The sequence below is a fragment of the Canis lupus genome, chromosome 30, assembly GCF_048164855.1.
Source record: "Canis lupus baileyi chromosome 30, mCanLup2.hap1, whole genome shotgun sequence".
Taxonomy (NCBI): domain Eukaryota; kingdom Metazoa; phylum Chordata; class Mammalia; order Carnivora; family Canidae; genus Canis; species Canis lupus.
This window is the reverse complement of record NC_132867.1, coordinates 40,164,136-40,184,308: the sequence shown is the minus strand read 5'-3', so window position 1 is coordinate 40,184,308 and position 20,173 is coordinate 40,164,136. Positions and strand designations below refer to the sequence as shown.

Here is a 20,173-nt window from a genome sequence, read left to right as displayed (position 1 = left end):
GAAGCCAGGTGAATGAGGTACATCCTGTGACCTGGGGTGAGGCTACTTTTGACCTTCCAATGACACGTCATCTGCTTCTGGATGGTGTTTGGCTGTGTCGACACAAGGTGAGCAAACCTTTTAGAATCTCTAAAAGAAAGAAAGAAGAGTTTTCTTCGAGCCCAGGTTAGGACAGCTGCCTAGGAAACACGCTCTTTGCACAGAAGAAATGAGAATGGACAGTTTTTACAGGGTTATGTGCTTTTTTTTTTTTTCATCCTGTAAACTCTCAAAATTCATAGTTTCGCATACAGGCAGGAATCACGCGTTTTATCGTAAAGGAATGCGGGAGCAGGAGCATCGATAGGTATCTCAAGGACAAAATGGTTTTCCTTTCGCTTATTCACAGAGCAAGTGCACGATGCGTGGGCGGCGCGCCGGAAGTCAGGCTTTTAGTTTGAACAAGATGTACGTACAGTCATGCTGACTTCGAAAGAAATCTAAGGGACGCCTGGGTGGCTCAGTGGTTGAGCGTCTGCCTTTGGCTCAGGGCGTGACCCCGGGGTCCTGGGATCGAGTCCTGCATCGGGCTCCCTGCATGGAGCCTGCTTCTCCCTCTGCCTGGGTCTCTGCCTCTGTCTCTCTCTGTGTCTCTCATGAATAAATAAATAAAATCTTTAAAAAAAGAAAGAAAGGAATCTAAGCTGGTGTTAAGCTCAGGCTTCAGAGGGTTTTTCTCTAACTGCAGTAACTGCTGCAGAACTGGGTAGAACCACGGGGGAGTGGGCTATGGTAGATGGTACGTTCTGCAGAATCATTTGAGGGTAAGATACGCCCAAGTGTTTCAGGGTATATTTTATGAAAATAGGAACATCCTCGTACGAGATCACCGTGTAAGCAAAATCAGGAAATCCCACACTGATATGATTTGATGGAATTCCCTCACTCCACACATCTTTATTCAGGTTTTGTCAGTCGCGTCCCCCTTGCCCTTTTCAGCTAACGCAAGTGATACTGCGCGTTCATGCACGTGCTTTTGGGGTGTTTACATGTCATGCTTTGTGAAACGTCTGTTCAAATACTGTTCCGGTTTTTAAATGGCTTGTCTTACGTTTTGGATTGTAAAGATCTTTATTCTGGAAATAGGTCCCCCACCAGAGGCGTGTTTTCAGTCATTCACTGGCTCGCCTCGGTTTTCTTGGTCGGAGTCCTTGATGAGCAGAACCTCGAAGTCTGGTCCATCGAATCGGGCAGATGTATCCATAGGATTTGAGTGTCTTCCTTTCTGGGTTTTTCTGCTCCTTAGATTCTGTGCTCATTTTCCGGGGCTGCGGCTGCCCCTTCGGGCCGGGCGGGGGCCGTGGAGGCTGGGATCGCTCTGTGCGGCTGCAGGCTGCGTTCGCAGGAATGGAAGTCCCGCTTACCAGCTTTTCCAGCAGCTCTCTTCTAGAAGCTGGCTGCCCTTTGTTCCCTCTCCACTGGCATCAGGGCCTTGTTTTGTAACTTCTGCGGACTGCATAGCTGTTCCCCAGGAGGGCTGGGTCCAGAAGGAGCTCACCAGGTGCGGAGCCTGCCGTGTGTGTGTGATGTTGGGGACAGCAGACTTCTGTTCGCCAAATGTCTTTGTCTCAAATGAAATGATTATGACATTCCTCTTGACCCCAACGTGGAAATGGTTCATATTCCAGGATTTCCAAGGCCGAGGCAGTCCCCTGGCCTCCGCCAGCCCCGTGGCTTTGTCTCCTTGGCCTTGGTTTCCTCAGAGCTGTTCCCTCCACTGGAGCCGTCCTGGCAGCTACACCCTGCCCTGCATGATTGCCTTCCTGGGTGAGGAGGCTCTTGGGGCCCCATCTCAGACAAGCTCTTCCACCCGCCCATTCTTCTCTCCACCAACCCAGAGGGATGGCCTGGAGCCTGTCTAAGCACCCTTCTTTCTAACCAGGGATCCGGCCTCTCAGGGCTCTCCTGCCAGGTGCCCAGATGCCAGTTCTTGCTTGCTGATTTGGTTTGGTCTCAGTTCTGGGCCATCCGGGAGCCATCCCGAGCCACCTTGTTAGAACAAGAGATGCTCCTATCACCCAGAAACCCCCAGGAGATCTAGGAGCTTCGTGCCAGGAACCAGGGTCATACACCAAATATCTCCTATCACCTACGACATCACAAGGATTTTAGGATGATAAAAGAACAAAAAGTCAACCAAATTTGAAGGTCTAATGGGCTTTGTTGGAGGATTCACGATCAGGGCTGCATCCCACCTGACAAACGCAAGGGAGCTCCGAGGAGTTGTACAGAATGGAAGGCTTCTGTCGGCAGAAACGGACGGGACAAGGAAGTTATTGGAGAAAGATGAAGAGTTGTTTCAGGCAAGGTCACCTTCCCGCGCGAGGGCCGTGGGTCTCGTCATGCCGGCCGCCCACTAGCGCCGATCAGGGAGTTCCAGGCTGAGGTGGGAAAGCCCACCGCTGGGGAAGGCGGCAACTCTAATCAGCTTGGTATGAAATCTTGGCGGGGCGCAGCTATGATTTTGCATAATTTACCTCTTGGTAAGTACAAGGTAAAGGTGACCTATGCTCATCATTTTTATTTTATCAAGACAGAGTCTATAATCAAGCTGAAGCTTTCACTGTGTACTTTGAATTTGGGTTTCTGTTTTACCTGGACTGTCTTGGGGTGGCTTTTCTTTGTCCCCTTGTCCTCGGGTAAGGAGAGCTTCCTAATGTATTTATTGTTATCATGGCCTGTGGAACGACTACTGTCCCCATGGGAATGGAAGTTGTCCTCAGACTGGGATCCGAGCAGGACACAGATGACACTCCCAACACAGGGCAACTCCTGGTGAAGTGTCTCCCCGTGAGACGTGTGAACAGGGTGTAGGAAACTGGCTTAGGTCTGGGATCTGGGAAGGAGTCACCGGTCAGGTTCCTTGTTGGCCGACCAGGGCTTCTCACACCTCAACAGGTCACACGGCGTTTTGCAGGCATCTCCTTCGTGTTCGGGGACCCTGTGAGCAAGGAGCCAGCAGCACACGTGCCAGTGCGTCAAGATGCTGTTGCCTTGCTCTCCATGCGCCTTCTCGAGGGGTTCGGCTGGCCTGGTCCCTGGTGGCTGGTGGGGCGGGGGCACTGCTCCCCCTCTGGGATCCCATTATTCCTGCTGAGATCAGAATTTGGTGCCAGCCCTGTGCCCCCCAGCATCCCCTCCAGGCTGCAGAGGACCACCGCCCAGGGCTCTGTAAGGACTCCCCTGCAATCTTCTTGTCCTCTGGGCCCCCGCAGGGGTGAAGCTATGAGTCACTCCCAAAGAACGGATCCATTTCCATACTTCTGTGTCCCCGAGCCTTTGACTTCTGTCCCAAACGGCAGGCCAGCGCCTCAAAGAGCTTGACCTCATTGACTCTACACAGTCTTTGTTCAGGTCTCAGGTAGTCAACCTGGTAACTTATTACCTGCACCTTCAGGTCTGTAAATCCCAACATGGGAATCCAGGCCAAGGCACCTGTGTCAGACACTTCAGCGAATCTCAGCTCCTTCCATCCCATCTGGTCTGGCACTTGCTCCCGGGTTTCTGCTGGTGGGTGTCCTGAGAACTGGCACCAGATCTGAGGCAGCCTCCCCAGGAGCAGGTGTGGGAAGGCTTTTGGGGGAGGGCAGTGGAGGGAAGCAGAGGAGAGAGGGAGGAGGGAGAGGAGAGGAAGGGAAGAGAGAGGGGAGAGGGGAGGGGATGCCCCTTTGCAGACAGTGGGGCTTCAGGGGAATTTGCTTTTCCAAATCTTCAGCCTCTCCTCCATTTCTGCTCAAATGTCTCCACTGCGTGTCCACACCTTTCACTCTCTTCCTCCAGTACCCTCCCCTGGAATTGCTCTGATGGGATGGAGCACCCCATTGGCCCTCGGCTCTGCCTCCTTTAAAATCAATCAGACCCATGCTTGGTCCTCAGCTCCTCTGCCGGGTGACCAGTGGAGGAGCACCGCTGACTCCCCACGCTTGGTCTTGTTTCTGTATCCACGGTTTTGGGTTTCTCTCTCCCTGGGTGTGTGCCTCCATGGCCCCAAGAGGCCCGGTGGCCACACAGTCTGGGTTATTACTAGTTGCTATGGTAACAGAGCCACAGACAGGGGTGCCCCCATCCCTTGCCACCACCAGTGCCACTGTGAGCAAGAGGGGTGCTACGCACGCTGTGGGGGACCTACACCCTCCCCCAAGCAGCAGGGAGATGACCACGTACCCGTTGCACGTGTGAGTAATCCAGGATCTGATAATGGGAGGGACTGTTTCTTGAGCCTCTCTTGTCCGGATGACAAGGTCGCAGCAGGAAGGAGCACACCCAGGTGAGGGCAGTTTGGAAGGAACTATTTACAAAGATGAGGGAAACCTCACAAGGGAGCGAGCTGTGGAAATGGATCCCACCACCCTCCTCCTCCACGCCATCCGCCCTGCGCGCCCCATCAGCCCAGAGGGGTGGGAGCCTGGCTGATGTGTCCAGACGGGTCAGCCTGAGGGCAGAGAGGCGACTGGAAGGCATCCAGCTCGGCCACCGCATATATAGCCCTTGGCACAGAGCCTGGCACAGTGTAGATGCTCCACAACTACAGCTAAAGGAACGTTTCTGGGAGGTAGAGTCTGGGGGGCGGCTGCCAGGTTCGTGAGCCCACCCTGTGCCCGCTGCATCGCTCAGGCCCAGCCCGAGCCGCGCCGTGCGTGCACCCTTGGGGCACCTCTCCACTGCCTGAGCCCTGTCGCTGGATGCACGTCCGTCCAGCGGTCCTCTTCCCCGGCCGTCGGGAGGACGGAATGACCACCAGGTGAAACCGTATCCACGCCCCTAGCTACCCCGTAGTTGGGATTTTACTGAGTAACAAACTGAAGGGAGGTAAGCAGTTTGCTTGGGATGAACCCAGGCAGCCCCACTTGCCAGGGCACCCCTGGGAGTTGCAGCCTGGACGCCCGCCGCTGGGACCTTGGCCCACCCCGGCCCAGTCCTGTGAGAGCGGAGCAGGCCGCCGTGGGCAGAGGCGCGCCCCCCACATCGCCTGTGGGGGAATGATGTGGTTTTTCCCCCACATCTGGATTGGGGCAGCAAGAGCTTGGGCTCAGAGCTCACGGTGCTAGAATGCAGCCTCTGGTCCAGCGGGCCGGTGAGAGGCCTGGGCCTCTGCATTCCTAACAAGCTCCCAGCTGATGCCCAACGGAGCACGAGTGTTTGAGAAGCAAGATAGTGAATGACTTATTTGGGGGTTTCCTTACCTTTCCCCAGGGCTGGTTATAGTTCCCCGGGTAAGGTGCTCTGGGGGCCCCTGCTGCTGAACCAGGGCACACGCTCAGGCCTTGCTCGCCGTGCCCAGATCAAGGACAGCAAAGGGGATCCCTGGGTGGCGCAGCAGTTTGGCGCCTGCCTTTGGCCCAGGGCGTGATCCTGGAGACCCGGGATCGAATCCCATGTCGGGCTCCCGGTGCATGGAGCCTGCTTCTCTCTCTGCCTCTTTCTCTCTCTCTCTCTGTGTGTGTGACTATCATAAATAAAAAAAAAAAAAAAAAAAAAAAAAAGGACAGCAAAGCGGTCCAAGGACCCCTGAACCCCTGAGGGCAAATAAGATGCACATGTTCCAAAATCCGTCACTAACCTGGACTGCGCTGCCCTTCTGGGAGGCTTTTGGGGTGGGGGGGGCCCCCAGCAGCTGGCCGGCTCACGGGCATTTCTCCTTTGGGGTTTAGGTTGGTTTTGTGCGGTAGCTTCTTTGGAAACTACTTTGGTTTATTGCACTGAGGGAGTTTTCACCTCCCTAAGGATGGCACACCGTGAAAGATCAATGAGTTCAGGCAAAGAAACACACTTTTGGGGAGAGAAGGAGAAACCAGGTACTTGGAGATCGTTCATTTTCCGAATGTCTTCTTAGAGAGCTTCTTTGTTTGCAGCCTTCGCTATGAAGATGGTGTGTGTGTGTGTGTGTGTGTGTGTGTGTGTGATTCTTAGCTTATTCTGGGGAGCTTAAGTTTTAGGAGCAAATGGTTCTCAACAGCTGGAAGTGGCATTTGCTTGGAAGCAAACTGGGCTGAAATGTTCTGCAGCAACTTGCGAACACCTTTTGACACAGCTGGGTCCCGGTTACACGTGCGATGGAGCGTCTGTAAAATCCCCCAAGTCTCTCATAATTCAGCCGGACGCCCGCCTGCAAATTTGCTCCCAGCGTCCAGCGTGCTGGGTTCGTGGGGCTTCCTGGTGTGGCCGAGCCAAGGGGGCTAGTAGAGGCAGAGGCGTCCCGTTGAACAGAGAAGCTGGGGAGACGATCGGGGGGGGGGTCCCTCCCAGGCATGGTCCAGGCGCCAGAGGCACGGGCCGGGCAGGGAGCTCGGAGGGACCCCAGGATCGAACCGTCTGTCCAGACCCCAGCCTTTCCCCTGTGACCCGCACCCCCGCCCCAGCTCTGCTTCCCTCCTGGCTCCAGTGTCCCCCGTCGCTCCTCTCCTGACCCTGCCCGGGGCTCACATCTCGCTCCTTCTTCCCCCCCCTTCACCGGGGAGACTGTGGTTTCCTTGGCAGGAGGCGAGCAGAGCCTGCAGTGCCCACTGTGGGGGTCCCGGACCGGCCCGCCCCGGCGTCTCCTCCCCAAGGAACAACGCCCGTGCCTGCTGGCAGCCGTGGGCTCTGCTAGCAGCTCACCAAGGCTGATTTCCACATTTCCAAGCATTTTGGGAATCAGTTGTTGAAACGTCGGCGGCGGAGAATCAGCCCTGGAAAGCAGCACACCCCACAAACGCGCTCACTGCTCGCTGCTTGGGCCACAACCCTTCCTCGGCTGTCGCCAGGCCCGCAGACGTCCTGCCTAAGGTCACGGCGGGCAAGAGAAAGAATGGGGCCACACTCGGGGCTCCCGAGGCCCGACGCAGCTCCTTCGAACACTTCTCTCGTCGGTGTTCATATACGTTGACCGATGAATGTCTCCTTTGTTAATGGAAACTACTTGTCGGGAGTCCACCCACCCGCGTGCGTGCACCATGTGTGGGCCCGTGGGACGCGTGGGAGGCGCAGGACGGGGACGCCTCTGCGTAGTGTTCAGCTGTGCTGGGATCAGGCCCCGGCCCCGGCCCGAGGACTCTGCAGCCTTCTGATGTTGGAGGCACACTTTCCAGATCTAGAAGCTGGGAGGTGTGTGTGTGTTGCGGGGGTGGGGTGGGGTTGGTCACACGGACAAAAATGCCACCAACAAGGCTCGTCTGTCATCGGATGCCGCAGAACGGCAGGCCCCGCAGACTCTCGCTGGGCTTGGCGCCCCGGCCCCCCGCGCGTCCCCACCCAGGCTCGCGTCTGCACCGGCAGCTTCCGAAGGCCGGGTTCGTGTGCCTGGATGTCCCGTGTCCTCATTTCACAGAGCCGTGCCCTTCGGAGCATCACGCCCTCAAGATCGACATACAGCGTGCACACTCCGCAAGGCTGTGAAGGAGTTAGGCCAGCTCCCCCCGCACCCCTGTGCTGTCACGTGCGCCCAAGGGCTGGGACCAGGGCCCAGGGAACTCGTCAGGGGTTTTCGATGGGCACGATTTTGCTCCCCAGGGCGTGTTTGGCAAGATCTGGAGACATTTCTGGTTATTAGTGTTAACTGTCAAAGGGGCATCTTCCTGGGTCAAGGCCAGGGGTGCTGCTGAACACCCCACAGGGCACCCCCCTCCCCCCGCAGCACAGAATTACTGTCCCCAGACGTCCGCAGTGCTGAGGTCTTGAACCCCGGGACACACAGCTGTGCAACGAGTCATGGGCACCCAGGAGGCCTCGGTGAGCATTTTGTGGATTAATGTGGGGCCGTGTCCCCCTTACTGTGCTTGTCCAACCAGACCGGTCTCCTCTGTGCCCCACGATGGCACGTTTCTGTTCTCAGGCGTCTTCCATTCAAACGTCCTGGGCATTTCATGTCCTGATGTCGCTGCCGTGTACATGGGATGTCATCTGTCACCATGTCTCCTGATGATGCTGGTGTACATGAAACCCATCGACGTCTGAGCTTCATCTTGGAGCTCAGGCGCTTACTGGATGCTCTTCTTGTGGTCCTAGGATTTCGGTTGATTTTCTTGGGGCTCCAGGTCTGTGATCCTGGCATCTGCGGGTACTGATGGCTTGCTGTCAGTGTCTAAGCTGCAGGGAGGGGGCTCTGCTCTCTGTGCTCCCCACCTCTACCCTCCGTGGCTCCTTGGACTGAGCTGGGGGCCTGTAGGATGGAGGTGCCAGCTAGGGCTGTCTGTAGGGTTTTGTGAGCCCCTGAAACCAGGTGACAGAGTGGCTCAGGGTGGAGAAGAACCCCTGCCCCCGCTCCGCCCAGCTTGGCCCTGCAGAGGAGACAGCAGCTCTGGGAACACTGGGTGGTGACCCCAGGTGGGTACCTGGTCTTGCTCCCAATGGGCAGGTTGGCAAAGCCTCCATACTCGAGGGCTGAGAAAGGCAGTGGGCTCTCTTCCATGAGGAAGCTTGGGGGCTGTGTGACCCCTGAGCACCTGCGAGCCCCTGAGGCTCCCAGAACACCCAGTGGCGGGGGGCAGAGGAGCCCACAGAGCCCAGCAGTAAGGCTCCTCCCCAACGCCGGGAGCAGGAGGGCGCCTGGGGGGCCCGTGTTCCTGCCTTTACTCCTCACACCGACCTAACTCGCCCACGGGAGGTCAGACTTTTATGTTTAATGCTTAAAAATAAGTCCAAAAAGGAAGGAAAACAAGAAAAGGTCAGGAGAGGAAGCGCGTGGAGGTGGGTATTTAACCTGTTGGGTGATGGAGCCGTTGCCGCACACCTTACGCCGAGCTGCACGATGTGGCCGGTGCCCAGCCAGCTGTTCAGAGGCTTGTATTTTGTGGTGTTTATGCCAACGTGTTTAATGCACTGTGTTGTCCTAGGGCTGCTGTGACGAAGGAGCACGACAGGAACGCGTCATCTCACAGTCCGGAGGCTGGAGGTCCGAGACCCAGGCGTGGGCTTCTCCCGAGGCCTCTCTCCCGGGCATGTGACGCCGTCTTCCCCATGTCCTCACTGGTTGTCCCATGCGTGTGTCCTGATCTCTTCTCATAGGGACACCGGTCAGATTGCGTCTGGCCACCCCGCTTCCCCTTACCCACCTCTTAAGAGACCCAGCCTCCAAATAAGGCTACATTCTGAGGAGCTGGGGGTGTGGACTTCAACTTAGGGATTCTGGGGACACACAATTTAACCCATAAAAGTCACCAACGTGGACCAGACCCCCCCCCCCAGAAAAAACCCCAAATCTCAAATTTGGTTCTAAAATAAGACTTGCTTCAGTGGGAAATTACGATGGTTGTTTCTCAGCACAGAGAGAGGGTGTTTCCAGGCGACGGTGGCCCCAGACCTGCGACCACAGACGTGTCCCCTGGAGGCTCCAGATTCCCCATCAGCCCGGGCTCAGGCTCCCGAATCCTTGGCTGCCTGGCCCCAAGGGCATCCCCCATCCCTTCCATCTTCTGAAAGAGCAGGTGGGGAGTCCGGGAGAGGCCTCCCTCCCTGCGCCACAGGCTCGGGGACACAAATGAGGGGAGGCAAGCAGGTGCCAACCGAGGACAGGTCCTTTTCAGGCCTGGTTTTCAGCCCCAGGGGAGGGAAGCAGAGATGCTGCGCGGCCGGGCGGCCCGGGCGTGTGCAGGCCCGTCAGCAGGGGGCAGGGCAGCCTCACCAGTCTCGGGCCCTGCACGCCCGGAGCCGCCGACCTTTGTTTCTGGGCTTCCCACTTGCTGGAAAAATTGAAAACTTGCACCAACCAGAGATGAACCCCAACCCTCCCTTTCCCCAACGCGGCTCTGATGCTCTGATCGCAGGGCCCCCTCCTTACAGGGAGGCCCATCCTGGGAGCTAAAAGAGACAGGACCGGGCTTTCCCTCCCTTGCGTCAGAATGGAGGGGCTGGTCAGACCCAGAATCACAGAATATAAAGAAAATGGAGCTTCTTGCTCTCCTGACCTTGGCATCTGAGATTCGAACCCATCTCGTCGTCTCTTGCAAGACCCCATCAGCAGCCCAGCAAGGAGGGTGGGCCCCCCTTCATTCCCCGGGGGGGCATGTGACCTCTGCAGCCTCACCCCCCACGGGGTGAACCAGGCACCCGGGGACCACCCCCCACGAAGGGGCCACTATCTAAACTCCACTTGCTTGAAAAAGTGAAGTTTTTATTCATCGTCCTGATTAGTGATGTTGGGGAGAACATGGGAGCCTTGCTCCCCACCTTGCACCTGCTGCAGAAAAGGGGCAGCTGTCCAGGTGCTCGGAGGCAGGTGCGGCCTCCGTGGGAGGGGCTGCCCTCCCCAGCCCCAGGGCCCGTTTGCTTCCTGGCAGCACCTGCTGGGAGGCAGGCAGGGTTATTTCCCTAAGCCTGTGACGTGATGGGGACCAGATGTGGGAGCCTGTGAGTGGGCTGTCCCCTGCTCTCGTTCTGTGTCACCTGCAGACTCCTTTACATTCAGAGCCAGAAACATGACATCACGAGTGAAGTGAAATAAGGGACGGACACTCTGTCTTTCTCCCAGGGTGTGGGACTCCAAAGCCAAGAGCTTTTGCGTGGCCTGTGTGTTCTTTGTAACGTGGCTGCTTCCCCGTCTGGATTCCGGGGTCCACCCTCTCTGCTCCTCATGAGCTCCCTGGACCCCGTGCCCCCAGCCTCGTCTGGGAGACAGCAGGGGGCAAGGCCCGCACTTCCCGCCAGCCTCCATCCTTGCTCTGTGAGTGGCCAGGCACAGGTTAACCACGGTCCCAAACCATGACAATGCAGCCATAGGCCTAGAGCACAGCGGGAGGGGAGGAAGGCCAGTCGGGGGTTCACTGGGCCGTGGTGGGATTTTGTCTGGGACGCATTGGTGGTCGGGACAGGTGTGACCAGCAGGGGGCAGGGGGGGAGGACGCCACGGGAGAGACTCCCCCATCACCCACCTGGGCCAACTGTCCGAGAGTCAGAGGCACCACTGGATTGACGGTATTCAGGCAGGTGTCCCCGTACTGGTGGGTCTCTCCTGTGAATCAGGGCAGGACATGCTCCCCCCATTTGCAAAGCCACCTCCCTCTCCACTGGACCAAAACGGGGAAAGGGAGAAGCTGGGGCAGGCCTGCACTGAGGGCGCGGGGGTGTCTCACATCCTTATACTGGGGCCCCGGTACAAGCAGCCCAACGTGTGGGGCAAGGGGGATGGAGTTGGCCCCAAAGCCATATCCATCCTTATCCCAGACCTGTGATCGTGTCCCTTACAGGGCAAAGGGGGGGACCGTGCCAATGGGATTCAGCTGTGGATCTAGAGATGGAAGACTGGCCTCCTGTAATCCCAAGAGACCTTACAAAAGGGGGACGGGGTCGGAGGCAGAAGGTCACGTGGTGGTGGAAGCGAAGGGGGTTGGTGCTTGCAGATGCTGCTGCTTCGGAAGGAGGCAGGAGGGCAAGGGGCAAGGGGCCAGACGCCCCCACCTGCCAGGGCCTCTGGGAGGAAGGCAGCCCCCGACCTGTCTTTTCCTGACCCCTGCCCCCGCAGAGCTGTAACAGAACTCAGCTGTGCACGTGTTTTTAAAACTGTGTGTCGTCCCTAATGGCTGCTCCGTGGTGATTTGTCCCCGCCGCAATGAGACACTAGTACCAAGGAGCGGACACCGAGCAGCGGTTCCCCGATTTCCAGCAGGGAGGTGGTTTCCTGTTGCATTTTATTGACTTCCATACCCCCTTGGGCCCGTGTGGAGGGAGCCAGAAGGTGATGAGAATAGAACAAGGACATCGACGGGGCACATCCATCCGGTCCCCCGTGGAGGGTCACGGTGGCTCCTTCCCTCCGGGCCACGCGGCAGGTCCCCAGGATACGAGGGCTGCGCTCACAGGGTGACAGTCCACCAGTGGCAGCTGCAACGGTGACCGCCGAAGGCAAACATCCGGGGATCTAAAAGTGCATTTCGTGCATCAACAAATCACATCGAGGGAGCGTCGGACACCGTCGGATGCCGGCACCGCCCGGGCTCCGCCAAGAGCTTGGTGCGCTCACGGCGGCACCGAGCGGAGCGTGGACGCGGCGCCTAGCGGCCCACCAGCCAGTTCCGCCAGTTAAACGCCGAGTTCGAGCCGTGGGTCAGCGTCTTCACGGGAGGGTTCACCAATTCCCATTTGCCTTCCTCTTTATTTTCTTCACAGAAGCACATGCCCAGAGAAGGAATCTAGGACGGAGTTTTTAATCACTTGTTAATATTTCATGGCAGGTCAATCGATTTTACGGTCACTCTAAAGCCACGCGGCAGGTCCTGCTGGGCCAGGAGGCGGGCGTGATGGGTCCACGCTGGCAGTGCTGCCTTAGCCACATGCCCGCGGCTCCCGCAGCCGTCCTGGGGCGGCCCCCTCCCAAGGACGGGGAAACGCCTGCCGACGTTATTGTTGGTCGCACTGGGGTGCTGCTGGCAGGGGCAGAGGCCAGGGATCCCGCTAACAGCCTGCAGCGCTCAGGAAGGCCGTGCCCCCCGACACGGAAGCACCTGCCGGAAGCTCAGCAGGGCCCAGGCTGAGAAGCCCAGGCCTGAGGACTGACTTGCTTTCTCAAATTTAGCATCACAGAAAGGTACCGGCATTACGTTCAGAGCCCGGAAAAAAACCAGTAAATGAAACTTCAGACCTCAAGCTCTTCATCTGCAAAATGAAAGTGTTCGTGTAGATTTTTTTTCCTAAGGCTTTTTGTTTGCAGTTTGCATGTTTTGTTTTCTTTTTTTGTCTTCTCTCTTTTGATGCCTGGAAATTCCTTGGTGAGAGAAAGTTTGCAGAAATTCCAGCAAGCAGGGCCGTCCGTGGAGGCTGGTAGTGACTCAGGACGCTCTCTCCTGCTTAGAGAGACTGTGTGTGTGTGCACATGTGTATACATGTATGTGTGTATGCACGCACATGCATGTACGATTATGTGTGCATATGTGTATGTACATACACGTGCTCAGGTGTGCATGCATGCACTGTGCACATGTGTGAATGTCTGTGTGCACGTGTGTCTATGTGTGTGCATGTGTGTAATGTGTATGCATGCACGTACATGTATGTATGGATGGCTGTGTGCACTTATATATGTGCACATGTGTGTATGTGTGCACGTGGGTATGTATGTGTGCAAGCATGTATGTGCATGCATGTATATGTGCACACGTGTGAATGTGTCTATGTGTGCACGTGTGTGTGCGTGTGTACATGTGGGGGCAGCACCGTGTGGTAGGCAAGGGACAGTTGTGAACAGTCTGTTTCCACCTGCCCTTGGTTTGAAGGTCGGTGGTTCCCAGGGCCCCTTGGTAGATTTCTGATACGTGCAGTAAGTCCAGCTTATTTGGAGGTGGGGGTGTGTGGACACCAAACCGTCAGGACAAGAAAGTCGTGGGAATTTGGAAATTCAAGGCTGGCATCTTGAGAAGCGGAGGCCAAGGACTGGGGGAGAGGGTGGAAATCTGGCCACAAAGACTAATGGGGTTTTGCAATAGCACCAGATTTGCCATTCTGTCAGCAACTGGCACATGCAGGGTGGCCGTCATGCAGGTGACCTGAAGCCCCAGGGGACCCTGGGGAAGGGTGCAGGATCAGGAGCGTGCAGCGTGGGAACACACGGAGGGAGACAGTGAGCTCCGCAGGGGCGAGAGCAACACTTGGGGAGCAGATGGTGCAGGGGCCACCAGGAGAACCCCCAGAAAAATCCATCGTCACCCAGCATGGCCTGGAGGCTTGAGCCCTATATTCAGTTGGTGGCCCAGGACCCCGAAGGGCTTGGGAATATCTGGGTCACATTTGGGAAGCCCCACCTTGGAGATACTTTGGAGGGGACGCATGCTTCCACTCAGGGCCAGAGGAAGCTGAACGAGAAGAGGGAAGGTGCATGCAGGTAGGGTGCTCTGACTCACCCCCCACGTGAGGGGGGGCACCGGGCTTTCACCGGCAGGCAGGGCCGGGCTCTGAGAGCCAAGGACTTTGCACAGGCACAGAGCCCGTGTTGGCTGGCGGGGCCTGGGGTCTGTCCCTCTGCAAACAAGCGGTGGCCACTCATGATCCTGTGACGATGTTGCCCAAGGAACCAGCTCAGGGACCCATGTCCCATCACAGCTGTTGTCTGTACCGCTGCACTCCCAGCCTCAAGATCATCAGTCAATTGATTTAAAAAGGGCAAGGACAGTAGGCTCCGTCTGGCCCTGAGTAGATGCTCAGGGCAGGAGCAGGGGGTGGGGCTGAGCCGCTCGTGTGTCTGCCTTAATTCATCTCTGGGCGATGGTCATCCGGCTGGTGCAAAGTTCCCACTGTCCTCTACATGCGGGTCACCCGTAAGTATCTGCGTAGCCCTGCCCGGCCCGGGGAACGCGGGCTCCTGCAAGGCCTGTGTGTTCCATGGTGGCCTGACTCCGAAGGCAAGAGGGTGTGGCTTCCTCTCTGTCCTCTAGCTCCCGGCCCTCGAGTCCCCAGAACAAGCCAGGCCAGCAGCTGTCCTTTCTCTTGGCGTCCACATGGCTTACTCCTCACTGGACCATTTGTTCAACTACTTCCAGGGATCACCGGGTCTTATTATATATATATATATATATATATATATATATATATATTTTTTTTTTTTTTTAAATTTTTTATATTATGTGGGCAGCAAATGGCCAAAGTTGCCATAATGATGTTAAAGATGATAAACAGCTCCCGTCAGCCCCCTGCTCAGGGCTGCAGAAGAGCAGGTGCGCACGTTCTCAGGAGACGGGGCGGGTGGGGTGGTCCCTGCTGCCCTGGGTGGGCCCGACTCCTGTTTTCACTCTGAGTAGGAAGCACGATGACCCTGTGTGCTCGGGGTGCCGGACTTCCTGGCCCAAAGAGGAAGGGGGCAGGCACGTACCTTTCTCACTAGCTGGGCGAAGTCTCCACTGTCCCGGGGCGGCAGCCCAAGGAGCGGGCGCGTGCAGGAGTCCAGCGCCGAGCCGTGGCTCACAATCAGGATGACGCCCACTGGGGAGAGAGAACACCTTGGGGTCACACGAGGCACGTGGAGTGCCTTTTTCTTTTTGTTTTCTTTTTTTTATAAAAAAAACGAGGGTCCCCAGAGTTGTCGGGGGAAACACCTTGTGGCACACAAAGCCTTGAGAGGCCCCGGGTAGGAGGCAGTGTGGCAGGCAGGTAACTGCATGTGCGTAGTCTGGGGCACATCACATCCTCGGGCACGGTCTGGGGGTGTCGGCGCCTGCCGTGAGCTTCGGGGGTGGGACTGCAGCGGGATCTAGGCTGCTGCCTCTTGCAGGACGCAGCGGTGGCTGCCTGCCGGGCCGGGTCCCTTAGCTAGACAGTGGGCAGCCAGGTGGCCACCATGAGCCTGCTGATGCCTCACGCTTGAGTCCACGGGTGGAGCGAGTCTCCGGCCGGGGGGACCCACTGGATCCACCTGGGGGACGGGGTCGGGGGCGGGCCTCCGCGGCAGGCGAGGGTGGACGCAGAACAATCCGTTCACGCTGCCTGCCTCCTAACTCGACTCCAAGTTCTCCAACGTGGCCGAAGCCCTGATGTGTTTTCCTGTTCATTCCTGTAGCCTCGGCCTCCGAAGTCACAGTGCGGTGGCCAAGATGCCGTCTGGGGCGGGGACGCACAGCTTGGACCAGCTTGGACTCTCGGTGACTTGGGCAGGCGGGCTTCAGCCTTCCGGGCTTCCGAGTCACGAGGGTCACTGTCTGCTCAGGGCGGTGCGCAGTTAGCAGGTGACGTCTGGGAAGGGCCCCCTGCGCGGGGACCCGTAGGTGTTGGCTTTCACCCTCCAGCCCACCTCAGTTTTCCATTCCCCCTCCGCCGCCTGCCACACCGGTCCCCCTCCCGCCTGCTCACGCGCTCCCCTCTGGGGCGCTGTTTGCTTCCAAATCCTGCTCGTCCTCCCCGTCGGGCACGGGGGCCAGAGGGGCCGTGTTCCCCGCGCAGGTGAGCAGCACCCACACGGGGCCCCGCGGGCGCCGGAGCTGCTAGAGCAGATCCCCGCGCGTGTTCTGGAAGGCTCGCCCCTCTAGGGGGTCCTCAGGGGGGCAGAGCATCCTGGGGACACCAAATCTCAGCTCAGGACAGGCTTGGAGTCATCAGCTGGAGGGTGTCGGGCCGAGGCGAGGCCCCGGCCAGGCGGGGACGGCTCTGGCATCATCTTTGTCCTGTGGTGCCTCGACGTGGTCACGGGGATGAACGGGACGTTGGTAACCAACCAAATGCCACTGAGATGTGGTTTCCGATAGTAGCCTTCCCAGGGTGCCAGCCAGGCAAAATTGGGGGCGCCGGCTACGGCGAGGTTCGGGTGCCTCCCCGCAGGGAGTCTGGGAGCGCGTCCCCCAGGGGCGCCAGCGGCTCTCCGGGGAGGCCAGGTGCTCTGCTGTCCCTGAGAGCCCAGACGGTCGCCCCCTGCCAACGACACCTCCGCCTGCATCTTGGGGTGAGGGGTGGGCAGGACCCAGGGCAGGGGAGGCGGGCCCGGCGGCCTCTCACCGCCTACCAGACGCTTCTTCACGTTCTTCAAAATTCCTAATATTCCAGATGTTGTGCTCCTTTTCCTAACAATAAATATTCGGACTCCCCGAGGGGAGTGCGTGCGCCCCCTCCACGTAGGTTTTCCCCATGGTGTTGCATCTGCTGTCCGACTCATCGCTGACCAACCAGACACGCTTGCCAACTTACATTTTTTTAAGGGTTAGTTTTCAACTTTTTTTTTTTTTTTACTATGGACACTTCCGAAGATCCCCAGAGAGGCCCGAAGGTGGGCCCGAGGCATCCTGGAGCCGCACGCTGTGACATTCGCACGTCGCCCACCATCCAAGTGTGCCCCTGCCCTGGCCCTTCCACATGAGGACTCCCCCCCGCCCAACACCTAACAGGATCCACTCGGTTTCTTGGGTATTCCCACACTCAGATTCCACATTGAAATTTTTCTGATGGTCCCAACCATCTGCGCGTACCGACGCCCTGTGCCAAGAGGCATTCAAACGCGACCTGACACCTGGCTCTTCCATCCTTAGGCTCTCATTCCCTAGGAAGCAGATGTGCGTGGTTTGTGCTGACCCGCTGTCCCGGGTCCCGTCGGCTCTCAGTCTTGGAATCGGGTCCCCGGGGCGGCACGGGACATGTGTCTACGCGCCCCGCTCCTGCAGAGGCCGCCACGCAACACGGTCGGGGCGGGGGGCGAGGAGGAGGTGGGGGGCATTCCTAGGTGCGTAAAATGGGCCAGTGCCTGGGGGGGGTGGTTGCTGGCCCTGCCGGGGACGGGGAGGCACTTACCGTCCCGTGGGCAGGTGCTGATGATGTGCTGTACGCTCACCGCGCACCTGTCCACATACTCGTCGTAGCTCTCGGCTGGCAGGAGGGAGGCGAGAGGAAACGCAGGCCTGAGGAGGAGAGAGAGGAGCCTGCCACGCCGTGGCCCGCGTGCCCGCGGCCCCTGGAGAAGGAGAAGCCCGGCCCGGGGGCCCCACCTCGAGGCAGGGTGTGCAGCCGGGCGGCGTGTCCCCAAACCACAAAGTGCCGGCGTCCAATCTCCAGCAGCGCCCTCCCCGAGTGCCAGGAGGGTTTTGTGATGGCAAAGAGTCGGCCATGGGCAGAGGATGAGGGAACTTGGCTCCCTGACCGCACCCCAGCCAGGCTCCTGGAGCCCGCGTCTCCCGGGCCCGCGGCTGGGCTTCCGTGTCCAACCGTGTAGACTCAGTAGCAAGACTCCGGCGAACACCGCGAAACCGGAGCCCCCCTCCCCATGGTATGGGCTCCCCCCCTCCATACCTGAGCAACGCCCCCGCCGTGCCCCGCCACCCCCAGGTGATGTCCCGGCACTCCCTGCACTCTGGCCTGCCTTCCGCAAGCTGCTGCTGGGGCAGTTTATGGAGCGATCCCCCCCACAATACCTTTGCACCCCCCACCCCGCTCTTCTGCTAACACCCCCACTTGTCCTCGTTATGCTGCAGCCGGTCCCATTCTGCTCCCCCGTGCAGCGCCCTCCCCTCCAATACAGGCTTCCTTACCATCTTTAACAAGTGGTGTGAATATGCCTTCTTGAACGAGACCCAGAGAAGCACCCCCGCCCCGGGCAGAAAGCGAGGGGACGGCTTACCTATAATCCGTGCTCACGTTGAAATCCGCCTCTTTCAGCTCATCCAGGGTCATGAGGGTCGGGGTGGTTTTGCCGGACTCCCACTTTGTCCACTCAAAGATTCCGGGTTCCACTCTTATCTTAATTTTTTTCTCCAGTTTGAGCTCTGTGGCCAACAGAATACGAGTGTTTGTCACCTTCCAAGTTCAGTTTGCTTTTCACGTGAGTCTCTTCTTATACCCATTTAAAAAAAAAGTGGGTTTTTTTGGGGGGTGAGGGGGCACCTGGGTGGGTCAGTTAAGCATCTGACTCTTTTTTTAAAAAAAAATTTATTTATTTATTCATGACAGACACAGAGAGAGGCAGAGACACAGGCAGAGGGAGAAGCAGGCTCCATGCAGGGGGCCCGACGTGGGACTCGATCCCGGGTCTCCAGGATCACGCCCTGAACCAAAAGGAGATGCTCAACCATGGAGCCACCCAGGGATCCCAAGCATCTCACTCTTGATTTTGGCTCAGGTCATGGTCTCAGGGTCATGAGACTGAGCCCCACATTGTGCTCCACACTCGGGGGTGGGGGTCCGCTTGAGATTCTCTCTCTCTGCCCCTCCCTCTCCCCAAATAAATAAATAAATCTTTTTTAAAAAGTGGCATTTTTTTTTCTTTCTTGGCAAGTATTGTTCTGTGATTACTCACAGCCATGCTATTTATTTATTTATTTATTTGACTTTTAAATTTTATTTATTTATTTAGCCATGCTATTTCTGAGTCAAAACCCACCGGGCTGTTGGAAGGTATCCGAGGAGCGGTGATGCCTGTCCGTCAGGAAGGGACCAGGACTGCGAGCCACCACCAGCGCTGGGCTCACCCTGGCGCTCACCTTGATGGTCCAATACAACTCTACAGCCAGACCAGCACCGGGTCCGGTCCTCGGCCAAAAGCGAGAGCACACCACATTGGCCAACCCAATAATCCATGGAAAAGATTGGGGAGCACATTAGTCACATTGAGGCACCACTTTGACAAACAGCCCAGACTGTGCAGAAGGCGAAGTTCCCTCGGGACACCTGACTTCTCCCAGCTACCCCTCCCGAGCATTTCATACCTTGACTAGGAGAAGACCTGTGATGTAAGGCCAGCTCTGTGAGCAGAGCCTATGAGGAAGACCTGAATGTTTTCATTTCAAGTGGAGCAAATGTCATTAAGCTCAACTGTTGGGAATAAAATCTGTTCCCAAATTGCATCCCAGGTCCGTGGAGCAGGTTCCTTTGCCAGACAGAGCAGGCTTAGGTAGGGAGCTCCATGGTCTAACCGGACTCCTGAGCTCTCTCTAGCCTGTGGAGCACCCGTGTCCACCGTGAATAGGTCACGTGAAGGAACAGTGGGAGAAGTTCCCAGATGGATGTGGCCACCCCTTCTGGGGAGCCACCTTGCAGCCAGAGTGGGTCATGCTTTGGGAAACGGTCCTTCCGGACGACCACGGACACAGCATTGAAATTAAGGGTAGCAGGTTAGCATCTCACACGTCCTGATGCTTCCAGGACCAGGGAAGAAGGCTGAGCGCCCTCCTCTTTCTGAAGGGACGTGGGCTTTACAAGCTGGTGACTCCCTTGGGCATCATGACAACAACAAGGACTCAAAGTCCATCGGGGATCCTATTAGAGGCATTGACGTCATCCCCATCAGGGAATATTTCTGGGAGCTTCTCATCGCACTTCTCAAGCCCGCCCGTCATGAGATCCAGCTGTCCACCTGCCCCCCGCATCTGTGCCCGCAGGAAAGCCCCAGGCCCAGCTGGTGGGCGGGTCTCCATGTAAAGTCGTGCTCGCTGACCTCGGTGGGCCCTTCGTCGGGCCGCCCGGTGGCCATCCTCCATCTCCCCACCGTGACCTGACAGGTATGTCATAGCACCTCGGCGCCCCAAACCTCCAGAAGGCCTTCCCATCCTCACTTCCGGCTGCTGGCCCGACTCCCTCTGCCTCTGAGGAAGTGGAGGGAAGCCCCCTCCCCACGTTTGCACACCTGCTGCGTCTGTGTCCACCTGCTTTGCCTTCCGTCCCACCGTTGTGGAGCAGTGGCCTGTGCTACTGCCCTGTGAACTACACCACGCCCCCCCCTTCCCCACACAAGAGGGCAGGGCAGGGGTCCAGCGGGAGGTGCAGA

General features: G+C 57.8%; 2 protein-coding genes across 6 annotated transcripts in view; one reads left to right on the top strand and one right to left on the bottom strand.

Moving 5' to 3' along the window:
* RSPH1 (radial spoke head component 1) overlaps positions 1 to 18,188 on the top strand; it is a 39,321-nt gene extending 21,133 nt beyond the window's left edge. Inside the window, exon 9 of one of the 4 annotated variants that reach the window (XM_072807080.1) lies at positions 18,169 to 18,188. In XM_072807080.1, the coding sequence (XP_072663181.1) occupies positions 18,169 to 18,173 (5 nt within the window). In that variant the 3' untranslated portion in view covers positions 18,174 to 18,188. Of the gene's footprint in view, positions 1 to 388; positions 606 to 2,937; positions 3,276 to 8,849; positions 11,883 to 18,168 lie in introns of those variants that run through there. The other 3 variants (XM_072807079.1, XM_072807076.1, XM_072807078.1) reach the window with 3 other exon arrangements.
* UBASH3A (ubiquitin associated and SH3 domain containing A) overlaps positions 11,600 to 20,173 on the bottom strand; it is a 42,630-nt gene continuing 34,056 nt past the window's right edge. Inside the window, exons 11-14 of one of the 2 annotated variants that reach the window (XM_072807074.1) lie at positions 18,032 to 18,176; positions 17,209 to 17,315; positions 14,810 to 14,919; positions 11,600 to 12,140 (exon numbers count right to left, since the gene is read on the bottom strand). In XM_072807074.1, the coding sequence (XP_072663175.1) occupies positions 12,003 to 12,140; positions 14,810 to 14,919; positions 17,209 to 17,315; positions 18,032 to 18,176 (500 nt within the window). In that variant the 3' untranslated portion in view covers positions 11,600 to 12,002. The remainder of the gene's footprint in view (positions 12,141 to 14,809; positions 14,920 to 17,208; positions 17,316 to 18,031; positions 18,177 to 20,173) is intronic. The other variant, XM_072807075.1, reaches the window with a different exon arrangement.